This window comes from Ictidomys tridecemlineatus, chromosome 8 (assembly GCF_052094955.1).
Source record: "Ictidomys tridecemlineatus isolate mIctTri1 chromosome 8, mIctTri1.hap1, whole genome shotgun sequence".
Taxonomy (NCBI): domain Eukaryota; kingdom Metazoa; phylum Chordata; class Mammalia; order Rodentia; family Sciuridae; genus Ictidomys; species Ictidomys tridecemlineatus.
This window is the reverse complement of record NC_135484.1, coordinates 88,398,418-88,413,173: the sequence shown is the minus strand read 5'-3', so window position 1 is coordinate 88,413,173 and position 14,756 is coordinate 88,398,418. Positions and strand designations below refer to the sequence as shown.

At 33.6% G+C, this 14,756-nt stretch overlaps 1 protein-coding gene across 4 annotated transcripts in view; it reads left to right on the top strand.

Annotated features, from left to right (window-relative positions):
• Adgrb3 (adhesion G protein-coupled receptor B3) overlaps positions 1-14,756 on the top strand; it is a 666,855-nt gene that overhangs the window by 306,153 nt on the left and 345,946 nt on the right. For all 4 annotated transcript variants that reach the window (XM_040282896.2, XM_040282898.2, XM_021732558.3 and 1 more), the window contains one exon: positions 276-382. In XM_040282896.2, the coding sequence (XP_040138830.1) occupies positions 276-382 (107 nt within the window). The remainder of the gene's footprint in view (positions 1-275; positions 383-14,756) is intronic.

Genomic DNA, 14,756 nt, shown 5'->3' with positions numbered 1-14,756 from the left:
CCATAAATAAGTCTGTCCAATAAGCAATTAATGAAACAATTTTAGTAATGTGCTTCCTGAAAGGAGCCAAAAAAGAGGCCCCCAAAATATTGCTGGTGCAATGGTTTTTCAGTGTGACTCACAGGCATTAAAAAAAATAACCCAAATAACAATTTCACATGCCTGTTTTTTAAAGCAAAAAATAGCGTAAGCCCAATTTTCAGCCAGTCTCCCAATTATGCGATGCCTTCAAGCATCTTGTTATAAAGCTTCTCTCTGTTCTTTGTGACACACAGGCACCACTAGCAGACGCTGCTCTCTCAGTCTTCATGGAGTGGCCTTCTGGGAACAGCCGAGCTTTGCAAGATGCATATCAAATGAGTACAGACACTTGCAGCATTCAGTAGGTGCAAAGCCAGCTTTAGTACTTGCTCTGTTTATTTTTTGCTAATGATCATTGTGTGAGAATTTAACCTTCTGCTGTACAATCGAATCAGTAAAGTCTCTGAAAAAAATGCCTAATGGAAAAAGGGATGTGATAGAAAGCTAATTTTTTTGTAAGTTAGGACTAAATTGTTTTATTCCTCAGGCTTGGGTTTGTATGGATCCTGCTATTTAAATGAAAGAATTCCTTGTCTAACGGGAAAAGGCCTAAGCAAAATCTGCTTTCCAGTTTTATGTGTAAGAATTAAACTATATATAATGAGTAATTCAAGTCTGTGTTAAATTCTATATAAGACCTATTTCAAAGCATCATACAATTTTAAAATTCTTTAACTTCTCAGTAATTTGGAAATAACAAAGCTGTGTCACTGAGATGTCAAATTTCTTACTGCAGTTTGAAATTAAGATGTAAAAACAAAATGACAATGTTGTTGCACCAGAGGAATTTAATTACTAGACAAAAATGTGGGGCTCAAGTTTCCAAAGTAGTGCCTGTTACCCACACATCTTTAGACTATACAGAATGTGATACATGGATATTTTGAGAACAATTAAATTTTGCTTGGTATTTCATAAGGGCAAGTCATTCTCATTTTGGACACTATTGCCATTTCATCCTGACAGTTAGGAAGACCTCTATCCATTGGAGTGGTACACATTGTGGGATACAGAATAAAATACCATTATAAGCCAAATGGAAAGTTGAACTTTGGTAGGGATGATGTTCTTTTAAGAGCCTTTATGTTTTGCTGTGCTTGTGTGTGTGTGTGTGTGTGTGTGTGTGTGTGTGTGTGTGTTTTAATGTTCTGATTGTCAACACATATTCTTAAAAAAAAAAAAAACCCTGAAGGATATCTTGCTTGTGGATGGAGAGGAAGCTTATACAAAACCCACCCTTATCAATTGATGGTATCAGCATTTATCTATTTATCAGAAAAATAAAACAAATTTTTAAAAATCTAGAACTTAGATGCTGAGTAATATATTTATGTATGAAAACAAAAATTGAGTTGATAACTACATAGATCCTTATATCTATCATTATAGATACATATATGTATATTAGAAAGTTATTATTTAGCTACCTAAAACCTTATTTCCACTATATGCTTACATATACTTATAAAAAACATATAATACAAATATATTTATGTATTTCCTATATCACCAAAAACTTATCAATTTAATTACTGATATGGTATACAAAGGTATTGAACAGTATTTAAATTTCATATTTTTAAAAATTTATTTGTGTTGTGTGTATATATAGATAGATGAATAAAACCTCATTTAATAATAGCTATCAATAACTCATGTTATTCTGTATCAGAATTATATATCAGCAAAATATTTTTATGAGTTTAATTTTAATGAATTTTATTTTTCCGGCATTTTAGACATTAGAGTTTGTTTATTTTAGTCTAATTATATCTATATTCAGTTTTTTCTTAGTCATGATGGTAGATGGAACAATTTCAAGAATTAAGTAAATATAAGCCAATTCTTAGAAATTTGCAAGAATGAGAAAAAATCACATTTTTGCAGAAAAGTTTTATTTTCTGAATCCAATGTTCTGTACCGAAATAAGGAAATGAATTTGCATTCTGTGAATGCAGATCATGATAATGAAGAGCCTTCAGTCTGTGAAGTAGAAGAAATAAGATTTCAAGTTATATACCTTATAAAAACAATTCAGTTGATAAATAACAGCCAATGTGCATATGGCCTTGTTGGCATAGGTATAAAATCAGGTGCATGATTTTTAGAACACAAAGCATCTATGTGTTCATCTCCTACAAACCACCTGCTGGGAATTTTCATTAATTAACTCCAATCTTCTTAAGAAGCTTCAACATGTGTGGTATTATTGCCTCAACATGCATAAAAAGAAACTAAAGATATACCTAGAGGGAATCCACCTAAGAGAGGTAAAAAGTGAAAGTTGCACACCAGACACAATTGATCCAATTTCTAATCTCTTTTGTGATGGCCATTCAACCTCCTGAGTCTTTTTTTTTTTTTTTTTTTTAAATCATCTGCCCTAAACTCTGGGACTAAAAGCCACATTTTCTGATTACATGTTCTCAGAAAAAGTCAAACGGTCTCACTCAAGTCTTAGTTTGCTATTTACAGAATGGAAGTCCTTCCTTCATTTTAATATCTCTGGAAATATAGGGGAAAAACAGATGAGATACTATACATTTATTGTTTGTTTGTAAGAGCTGAGTAACTATAAGATATTGAGAACTTTATGTATAGAAAATTCATTTGCATTTAAGAATCCATTTCAATAAGAATAATATTTTAGAGTTTCACATATTGTGGACTTGAGCTATGTGTGTAGAAAAATATAGATAAATTAATATAAAAAGATAGACAAGGAGGATGAGAGAAAGTGTAGATATTATGTATATATTTTATACATGAATTATGTTTACCTATACATGTATGAATGCTCACACACTTACACATGCACATATTAACAAATCTAGTGTTTGCCTAAGGATGGTGATCTGCTTTACATGTTCATAGGAATATAGGATCAATCTGTGTCTTCAGAGATGTCACCTCACACATTAGCCTCACCATCCATATCCTACAGAGTACACTGAAGATGGAAATGAGGTCAGCTTCCTTCCATACACTTACTCTTCTTGCTTCTTTAAGCTATGTTGTGTCTGACTGGCATAGCTGGATAAGGCCTGTGATATAGAACAGTTGAGACTCCCACAAATCCAAAATTATTTTGCAGACTATATTTTCTCCTGTATCAATTCAACATTTAATCCTTGAAGAATTTTACTTTTTAAAAAATTTTCTATAATCATAAAGCTCAATAAATTATTAAAATTACTTTAAAAAAATAATCTACTACAGGTAATGATTTAAAATAAATAGACCTGTTACCAACTCTTTCACATAGAATATATGTACATATACACAGTTACAAAATCTGTAATTATAATGTGCTATTAAACACATTTTAAAAAAATAAAGTCAGCAATCTTAAACATGTAGTTTGAGTTATTTGAGGGTAAGAACCATGTTTTGTCTTTATTGTTTTATTGCCTAGCACAATGCTGAATACAGACTAGAAATTCTGTGGTTACGTGAATGATTTTGCTACTTTTCTTCATGGTAGGATACTGGAACTAGAGAGCACTAAGAACATGATACACCAGAAGTACTGTTCATGAATTTATAAATACTATCCTCCATGTGCAATTTCTGTAGCTGAAAAAATATCTAGAAATGTGGAGTGATTGATAACAACACCTTATGAAATTATTTAGTTATTACAGAACAATTTCTGTAAGCTATTACCTGTGAAGTTTGTTTGGAAACCTTATAAGATACAAAGTTAAACACTATGCTCCAAGTGTTGCTTTTAAGAAAAGATAAGGCACAAACATGTGCACACTCTTTAGTAAAATTAGAAATACAGGAACAAAATACTAAATGTTAAGTAGCATTATTGGACATTTCATATCTTCTATGTATTAATGTGTCATTTGATAGAGGGAATTTTTTAAATAATATACTAAATGAAGTAAAATCATTTTTTTACCTATTGAGAAATAGTCACAGGATTCAGATAAATGAAGAATATCATTTTTTTTCACAAGTAAAACATGCTTTAATGAGAGTCAACTTAATAGCAAGAGAATAATTCTCAAGTGCTTAAGAGAAGATATCTTGTTGAACCACTGATATCAGTAATGTAAAGATCACAAATCACTTATTTTTTCTAAATTTGTTTTAATTAGTTATACATGACAGTAGAATGCATTTTGACACATTGTACAAAACAACTTCTCCTTCCTTTGACACGGTGCAGAGTCACACCAGTAGTGTAATCATACATTATATTGTTTTGTCCCTCTTGCAGAAGCTTTCCCACCCCCATACCCTCTCCCTTCCCCTCACTTCCATCTGCACAATCCACATTTTCTTCATTCTTCCCTACCTAACCCATATTATGAATCAGCATCCACTTATCAGAGAGAACATTCAGGCTTTGGGATTGGCTTATTTCACTTAGCATGATATTCTCTAGTTCCATCCATTTACTTACAAATGCCATAACTTTATACTTCTTTAGGGCTGAGTAATATTCCATTGCGTATATGTACCACATTTTTTTTTATCTATTTATCTGTTGAAGGACATCTAGGTTGGTTCCATAGTTTGGCTATTGTGAATTGAGCTGCTATAAACTTTGATTTGGCTATGTCACTGTAGTATGCTGATTTTAAGTCCTTTGGATATAAATCAAGGAGTGGGATAGCTGGGTCAGGTGGTGGTTCTATTCCAAGTTTTATGAGGAATCTCCATACTGCTTTCCATATTGGTTGCACCAATTTGCAGTCCCACCAGCAATGTATGAGTGTACCACACATCCTTGCCAAAACTTATTATTGCTTGTAAGAATACCATTTCTTATTGCTTATAAAATTATCATGAGAAATGATGGAATTCTGTGTCTAAATAGGCCAGGGTGCCCCTCAGTTAAGTGGACCAACTTTGTCATTGGTCACCTAGACAAAAACTCTCTCTTTCCCTCTTTCTCTCTTCCCTACACACATATGCACAGACATGCATCTGGAGAGAGAGGCTGTATAAAACTGACAAAATATGAGGGATGGGGAATTGAGAAAGGCTAAAGACATTGCACTAATAAAAACTCATCCATACAGAAATTGGAAGAGCTAAGTATAAATGTTCTCCTTTGAGATGTTTCTTAAGGTGTCTGTTTCAGTTTTTCAAATCTTCATTAAATGAGCAAACACAGAAGTCAGAGTGATAATTTATCTAGTTTTTGAAAGTTTGACTTCATGGTAAGAGATATCAAAGAGCTGGAATCTTGGTTTAAGGACTATTACTCCTTTTATTGGTGGTTTTTGAGAAATAATTAGGTAAAGATAGAGAGGGATTGAAATACAGAGACAGGAGACCAACAAAGATACTGAGACAGAGAGACAGTTAGAGAACAGAATAGATTTATTTTTCTTTTATATTTGCTATGTCCCAGTGGAATTTTTATTCAATGAAACAAAACTCCTCACATGTTATACTTTTTTAGCCATCAGCTCATTGCAAAAATGTTCAGCAAGTTGCCTGAAAGAGGGTAATATACTTTATTATTAAAACTTTCATAGGGGAATAAAAATAATAGCCTTGGCAATTTTTCTTACAACAAATATTAAGATAAAAAGTGTGTAAGCCTTATTGTTTCTTTAATGACAGAGAAATGACTGCTAAGGTCCAGCTGATTTGGAGAAGTAGAATATAGTTTTAATTTTGAAGTAGTCATTAATCAATTGGAGATCGGGATCCTGAGAAACAAGAGTTACCTGTTCTGTTTTTTGAGGGATGTGGTGTGGCTAAAACATGTATCTATGTGTATGTATTTCTACTTACACAGACCTCTTAGGAATGAATATGGAGACCCTTGTTTCAACAACTCAAGATAAACTATTCAATTCCCTTTATATTAATGTTGCCAACCTTCAAATCCTTTCTTCTGGAACTTAAATGATTGCCAAGCCCAGAAATGCCCAGGAAAGTTGAAGAACATGACTTGTTTTATAATGAGCAGAATCCTCTTAAGTTTACTCAGACCACATGTAAAAGTCTATAGCATATTTCAAAAATTCCTAATGTACTTTCTATTATAGCTTAAAAATTGTTTTAAAATTTTTTTAATTTCATATATTATTGGTTTAGGAAAGGGCTGTCAATTATTTTTCTGTAAGGATAACATAGTAAATATTGGAGACTTTTCATGACATATGGTGCTTGTCAAGACAATGGATTCTGCTTTGTAGCATGAGAACAGCTATAAAAAATAAATAAATAAATGGGAATGACTGCATTTTTGTAAAACTTTATATAAAAACCAGGCAATGAACTGAATTTGGCCTTTAGACTATTTCATTGGCTTCTGGTCTAAAATATAAGTTTTTTTGTTGTTTATTTGTTTTGTTTTTCTTTAAAGATTACAATTCCTTTGAAATTTTCCCTCAAGGCCTGGAAAAGTCTATTTTATCCCCCTTTCCATCTATTCTTCTTTAGCATTTTAACCATTTTCAGTGTTCATAATATTTTCTCTCCTGATTGCACATCTAGTAATTTTTTACTGAATGTCAGACACTGTATAAAACAAAAGTAGATCATGTTAATGGCTACCAGAAACCATTCCCTTTCCTTGGTTATTCAGATACTTGGAGGGATTTAAACTTCAGTTCATTCAGGGATTGATTTTGGACAGGACTATTTTGACGTTCCAGGAAGAACTGTGTGTTAATAAGCTATCAGTTATTATGACAAAATACCAGAGTTGATAAATTTAAAAAGAGAAAAGATTATCTTGGCTTACAGTTTCAGTCCACGGTTGGTTGAACCACTGCTTTGGGATCTGTGATGAGGCTGTTCATCATTGTGAGAGAGCAGGGGGGGAGGAATGTGCTCATCTCAACTGTGACTAGGAAGTGAAAGAGATGAAGGTATTGGGGGTCCCAATATCACCTTCCAGGCCCCATACCCAGTGACCTAACATCCTACCACTATGCCTACCACCAGCTCCTAGAACACTGTAAACTACGGAAAGAAGCCTTTAAGACACGGGCCTGTGGAGGACACTTAACCAAACCATAGCAAACAATGTCGTATAGTCTCTTTCCTAAGGAAAGGGTGGAAAGCCTGAGGGTACCCACCCTGTTAGCCTTGAGAAACTGAAAAACTCATCTGTATTCTTCAGAAATGCCGAGATCTGGATCTAGCTATCTGCCACAACAAATTCAAATCCACCAAATGTCCTCAGAGGAAGACCTGCTGGGGCTTAAATTTGCATTCTTCCCTTCAGTAGGCATTTGTTTCCAAAGACTAGCAAAGAAGGAGAAAATTATACTTCTGCATTTTAAAAGACTTCCTCCTAACTTTGCAGCTTCCTACATAAGTTAACAGCTAGCAGGATTAAAGCCTCTCAAATTTCCAATAGATTTTTCCAGGTCAAGGAAACCAAGAACTGCAGTTTCTCTTGTTGCCCCAGAAGTTCTCTGACTGGGCCACATTTGTCCTCAGGTTTTGTCCAGCTTTAACAAAAATTCCTAAGAGGAGAAAAGAAAAGTGGTTTTTTTTTTCTTAATTGATAGATTTATGAAAAATATGGACAAATGGTCCTGTGATTAAATGTTATTATAGTTGGGTTCAGACTTCATAAAACATAATTGTAAGGGACTCTTCTCAGATATTCTCTGAACAAAAGTAAAAATGTAAACAGATATGATTGACAATGCAGTGCCATTTTAGACATGAAATTTTTGACTTACATAAGAGAATATCTCTACTTTATGTAAATTTAGTTCATATCATTTTTACTGTATTAGTCCTCCCGGGTGCCCTTAAAAGGTTGTTTTTTTTGTTTTTTTTGTTTTTTTTTTTTTGTAATGTTTGTGGGTTTTTTCTATTTGAGGAAGCAAAAGCATTGGTTTTTACATGAATTAGACAGTCTACCAAACTAGTAAATGTCAACTACATTACAAACAACAACAAAAAACTTTAGTCACATGATTGTATTTCCTAGGGAATTTAAGAAAGGCAATTATATAGATGTATAAATTAAATAACTCTACTAGTTACACGGATTTTTTTTCCTTTTCTACCTCAGAAAGTATTTCTGATTAGATTTAGAAAATCCCAAGAGATATTTAACCTATTATCAGAGTATAGAATTACTGTGCCTTGAAGAAGAAATGTTAGAGTCAGTTATAGGCATTGAAATTTATTGAATTGGAACTTAACTCATAAGATGATTTGATATAATATACTTGTGCAAAGAATAATACCAAAGAAAAAATTACCAAGGAAAGTGTATTGTTATTCCATATTTTTTAATCCATCTATTCATCTATCCATTTATTCATTCTACAAATGTTCACTGAGATTTAACTGTACCAAGCACAGTGCAAGAACTTGGAGTTACAATTTGAACTCTCAGCAAATACAAAATAAAGTTGGCAGGGCAAGAGATAAAATAGTCACAAATTGTGATATACAGGAATTAATTCACAGGGTGACAAAATAGGGAAAAATGTTGGAAACCTAGATTTTAATAAAATGGTGGAGTCTTTACAAGAAAATTATATTTTAAACTCTGACCTAAAATATGAGATGAACTAGACATAAAAATACTGGAGAGGCCAAGTTTATCAGTGGATGAGAATACAAACCATGTAAAAGAAATAACATTTGAAGAGACTTTGAGGTCTTTAAGGAAGTGAAAGTAGATCACTGAGCAAAGGTGGTAAGCAAGAGAATGTCCTGAGATGAAGTTAGAGAACTAAGTATGGAAAACATCATGCTGTGCCTCAAGGCTCTTACTAGGAGTCTGGAGTTTATTCTAAGTGCAATAGGAAGCTATTGAGAACAGAGAAGTGATGTGATGCAATCTAATTAAAGAGGGTCCTATGGCTGTTCTGTGGAGACTGGGCTGTAGGGCAGGAATAGAAGCTGTGAAATCTGCTGCAGTAATCCATGAGATGTGGTGGTTAACATTATTAAAGTTTAGTGATCACTTTTGGAGTATTGTAATGCCACTTTCTAAGGTGAAGAAGGCAGAACCACAAGTAATAATTTGGGGTAGGTATAATTGGGGGTTAAAGAAGGTTTTTATGAAGTAGGGAGAGTGTAATTGGATATGAAAGTCAGAAGCTTAGATTCCAAGCCTGGGCCAGAAACAATTTTATAAGTCATCAATATGAAGAGGAAAGATGAGAAAGTGATGGAAGACTGCATAGCTGTTTATTTCTAGGTTTTGATGATGAATGAGAGCCAAAGAATGGATAGTAATTAAAAGAAGATGCAAGGTCCAAAGAGGTCTTTGTGTTTGTTCATGGGGTTTTATTTTTTTGTTTGTTTGTTTTAAATGGGAAATATTAGAACAGTCTTGCATGTTAAAAGAAATGATCCAGTAAAAAAAAAATAATAATGATAAATGGTAAAAATTTAGAAGAGAAACAAGAAAATTAAAGATAATGAAAGGATGAAAAAGGAGCCATAATCTATAACAGAAGTGAAAAAATAGAGTCTTTGATAGGAGAAGAGATACTTGCTACATTATAACCAGAGGGGAAAAAAGGATGGGGAAAATGAATACAGAGGATCAGCTTAGCGAGGTTTGTCTGGGAAAGATTATGGGTTTTTCATCTGGCAGACTTCTTTTTTGCCATTAAGTTCGAGGTAAGAGTGAAGATTTAGAGGAGATAGGTGTCTTTTCAGGAAAGATGAAAAGATTTGAAATAGTAATTTGCAGGGGGTTGAAAATAAGCCTATTAGAGAAATATAATAGGATTATCAAGTTGCATTGGGTACAATCTGAGATTTGAAGAGAAAAATCTAGAGTCTACCTAGTTAGTCTCATTGTAATTTTTATCCAGCAAAGTTGAACTACTTGGGCAGGGGGCAAAGAGGGCATCTTGCTATTCAGAAAAATTAAAGAAAAAAAATATTTTGAAGACCAAAAGTATCAGTAGTACCTTCCTGAGCACTTATTAGAAAAGTATAATCTCAGTCCCTATCCCAGATCTACCTGATCAGAATCTACATTTTGAATATTACCCTTTGTGATTCATTTGCAGATTAAGCTTTGAAATCACCATGGTGGGTTTTATCTAGGGTTGCACTTTTGGTTGATGAATGCATTGGAATTAGAGAGGACAAAGAAATGAAATGATTAGTGGTCAACTCCATACTATAATAAGACATACCATAATCATAGATGATATTTGATCTTCCTCTCCTGGGGGAATTGTACTTCTTCACTCCATTGAAGTTAGGTGTACTCATGTGGTTGATTCTGGTCATTTGGTTGTGCATGGAGGTGATCTTTGTCATGTCTAGTCTGAGGATATCATTACCAATGCATGATCATTTATCCTTCATCACCTCAAGTCCTTGAATGACTGTAATAGAGAAAGGCTTCCAGATGATGGGCTCCATATGTAACAGAAGAAATAAACCTCTCCTGTTTCAGGTGTTAAGATTTTCGAGCTGTTTGTCACCACAGCATAACTTCTATTTAGATTCTTGCTGTTTAATTCTCTATCCCTAGACCCCAAAACACTCAAGTAATGGAAATCGAATTGAGAAAACTTAGAGAAAAACGGAGTCAGTTAGTGCTCTGCCTCCCATTGGGGAGATTCTTGAAATTTTGGGTTCCAGTATGGGACGACTCTATTGCTTTGAGCTCATGGGGCATGTTCTAGTTCTATCCCATTAATGTAAATATTTATTTATTTACTTATTTGTTATAATCAATTATAAATGACAGTAGAAAGTTCTTCGGTTCATTGTACACAAATGGAGCAGAAATGTTCTCTGGTTGTGAATGAAGTAGCCACACCATTTGTGCAATCATATATGTACCTAGGGTAATGCTGTCTGTCTCATTCCATTGTCTTTTCTTCCCCTTTTCCCCCTCTCCTTTGCCCCATCCAAAGTTCCTCCACTTATTTCATGCCCCACCGCCCAATATGGATTACCATCCACTCATCAAAGAAAGCATTCAGCCTTTGGTTTTTTGAGATTGGCTTTTTCGCTTAGGTTGATATTCTCCAACTCTATCCATTTACCTGCAAAGGCCATAATTTTATTCTCTTTTAATGCTGAGTAATATTCCATTGTGTATATATACCACAGTTTCTTTATCCATTCATCTATTGAAAGGCATTTAGGTTGCTTCCACAGTTTAGCTATTGTGAATTGGGCTACTATAAACATTTAAGTGGTTGAGTCACTGTAATATGCTCTTTTTAAGTCTTTAGAGTGTAGACTGAAGAGTGGTAGAGCTGGGTCACATGGTGGTTCCATTCCAAGTTTTCTAAGTAAACTTTATACTGCTTTCCAGATTGGTTACACCAATTTGTAGTCCCACCAGCAATGTATGAGTGTGCCTTTTCCCCCATATCCTCACCAATCCTTATTGTTGTTTGTATTCATGAAAATTCCATGAATGGAAATATTTATGAGAACATCTGGTTTTGTTAGGTGTTCAGAAAAACAATCTTACCTACATATGTCCTTTCCTCAGGAATTGTACTTTTGTCCTATTTTAGCCCAAAACTACTAAATTAAAGCTATTCCTACATTCCACTGGTTACATGAATTTACTGTGTCTCATTTTTACTTTGGAAATTTCAGGGTTTCACAGGGAAACCTGAATAGTGTATGCTTACTCAGTTTTCTTCGTGACTAATTATTGTCATAACAGTAACTTGTGATTCTCAAATTCATGCCATTCTTCCTCTCATTTTAGAGGTTCTTGAGAGAAGAAAGTGTAATATATAAAGCCTCTTAGGACAAATCCTATTCAAACCATTAGCCTGGGCTATAACTGATACATAAATGCTTTATGCAGGACAATATAGGGGTAAATCTGCCTTATCATATTATCTATAGACAAGAATTGTCTTTTTAGGGCTGGGGATGTGGCTCAAGCGGTAGCGCGCTCACCTGGCATGCATGTGACCTGGGTTCCATCCTCAGCACCACATACAAATAAAGATGTTATGTCTGCCAAAAACTAAAAAAATAAATATTACAATTCTCTCTCTCTCCCTCCCTCTCCCTCTCTCTCTCTCTCTCTCTCTCTCTCTCTCTCTCTCTCTCTCTCTCTCTCTCTCTTCCCTCCCTCCCTCTCCCTCTCTCTCTCTTTCTCTAAAAAAAAAAAAAAAGAATTGTCTTTTTAAATGTAACTCTTAGCCCTAGGGCAACTCTAAGGTAAAGCAAGTTCTTTATATCAGATACAGGGAAAAATTAAGAAATGTCCATACTAGATCTAAGGGTGTATCTTATTCCTCATACAGGATAATTTCTGTCTTTCCTGGAGACTCAAGTTAGATATGTAAGTAATTTAATGCCATTATCAAGTGAATGACTTTGGTCTCAGAAAATGACAGAATTGTGAACTGAATCAAAATATATATTTAGATTATTGCTTTATGAAAAGAAGCTCCATGTATAATTATCTGTTAATTGAAGCCACTCAAACTGTGAGAACCTTTAATATACCTTACAGATGGACTGTAGGAGTTGCTGTTGAAAATAATATATAAATATATGATGTTTAAAGTGTGTCATTTGCACAAAGCAACTATGATAAACCTTTTTTTTTTTTAGGATTTACACAATGGAGGCAAATGTGGCTGGCAGTGGGAGGCATAAAATGAAAGAATAAGGTTATTTCAGAAACACACCTACTCTTTAAGCTGTAACCCTTACCACTTATCTCTATATAAAGAGCAAGGAGGATTAATCCAGAACTATAAAAAGCATCTATTTTTAGATTTCATTTTTCCCCTTTCACCATTGATCTTGTCAACAGCATTAAATGTGAATGACAAAGAAACTTTTAAGATTGTCTTTTGGAGCAAAAATACTCAGAGAGTATTTGAATATGAGTAGGATTAATCACTGATAGTTATAATTTTTAAGGAAATATTAAAATTATAAAAGCCTTTTCAACCTAATTAGGAAATTTTTAAATTCCTAAAATTAAGAAAAAATTTTAAATATCACTCAAGAGAAATTCAATATATCCTTAGTGAATTTTATTCCTCTTGAATAAAACTGCCTACAAAGGATTTTATACTCTTTAAATAGATATTGGTAAGTAGTTTTGGGAACATTATACATTATATTCCAAAATAATGACTGCTGCTCAGATACTTGACAATACCTCAATAATCTGGTTATTCAAGTCACTTGTTTCTTACATATTTAAGATTTCTTATTATGAAAAATATTTAATATCTCTTAAAATAAGTACAATTTTTAAATATTTAAGCACTTTAATAGTATCTAACAAAAAATTTTATTAAACCTGAATTAAGCATAGAATGGTGAGGCAGATGGGCTATGGAATCAGACTGCCTTAGCTCAACTGTTGATACAACCACTGTTTGTCTCTATACAGTCCTGGGGCATGGAGCTAACTTAAATAAGTCTCTTCATCTGTAGATCCTTAGATAACTGTAGTACATGTGAGGATCATGTCAAAACCCAAATCACATATCTCATGTAAAATACATGATACCACATTTGTCATATAACAGGCACTCAGTAAATGTGTATCACTTGTATTGTTATTTTTTGAAGGTAGAAATTATACAACTATAAATGTTGATGTTTAGAATTTTCAAAATGCCTACTCATAGTAATTGGATATTTTTGAAAACTCAATTACATCAAGTAAAACTTTTCTAGTTATTGCATATGTCTTTATTTTGGATGATCATAAATTGTTATTTTTGCCCTGTCAACAGTTAAGTATTGCAATTGGAGAAAGAAAAAGAAAATCTTCAGTTTCAATTCATTTAGAAAACACTTTGAACCTGTTCATGCATGTGGTAGACAATGTACTAGAGATTACATTAAACCAAAGATGAATATGAAAAGACAGGCCCTTTAGGAGTTTATGGTTTAGTAGAATGAATAAGAACACCAGCAATATAACAATAGAAGTCACAGCAAGATTACTTCTATAAGGCTTGAAAATAGAGTTGATAAAGTGCCAGTTTTCTGAATAGAATTCATGAAGGAGAAGGAAAGATAATAGTTGAACAAGAGGATTTGGGGACAATGTTTAAAATTATAGAAGAGAATGAGTCAGGGAGCAAAGACAAGATCCATGGGGTTTCTTTGGGAAGTGGTGAATAGTGTGGACTGCTAGGTTTTAGGTGCCTTTTGAAGAGAACGAGTGGGAAGACAGTAGATGAAGTAACAATATGAGAAGTTGGTATTAAAGAAGATACATAAAATCAGGCCTATTTTTGAGAGAGAGAGAGAGAGAAGGAAGAAGAGTTTGGATAGGATTAAGAAAATCATGGAGATAACCAAAGAGTTAAAATATACAGACAAACATAAAAGAGGAGAGATGGAAAGCAGATAGAAGATGGGTTGAAATAGAGAAACAGTATCTGTACCCAACTTTTTCATAATCCAGAAAAAAAAATATCTAGCAGGTAAACTTGGATTTATCATTCTAGAAAAAGGAAATAAAAGCATAGGCAGGAGGTAAGAACTTTCTGCAATATGTTTGTATTGTGGAAGAAAGATCAAAAACTGGAACTAACTGTCTTTCAGCTGAATATCTTCTAGCTGGAAATTGTCATATCCAAACATTCTTTATACCCTGGATGAATGCTATGAATAGTTTGCTCTAGTGTGTAAAAATACTACAAGGAATTTTTCCTGGGTACTTTTCACTAACAATGCCAAAAAGGATGCTAATTAGTGCCAATTGTGAGAGCTGGTATTGGGATCTGAGCACCTGT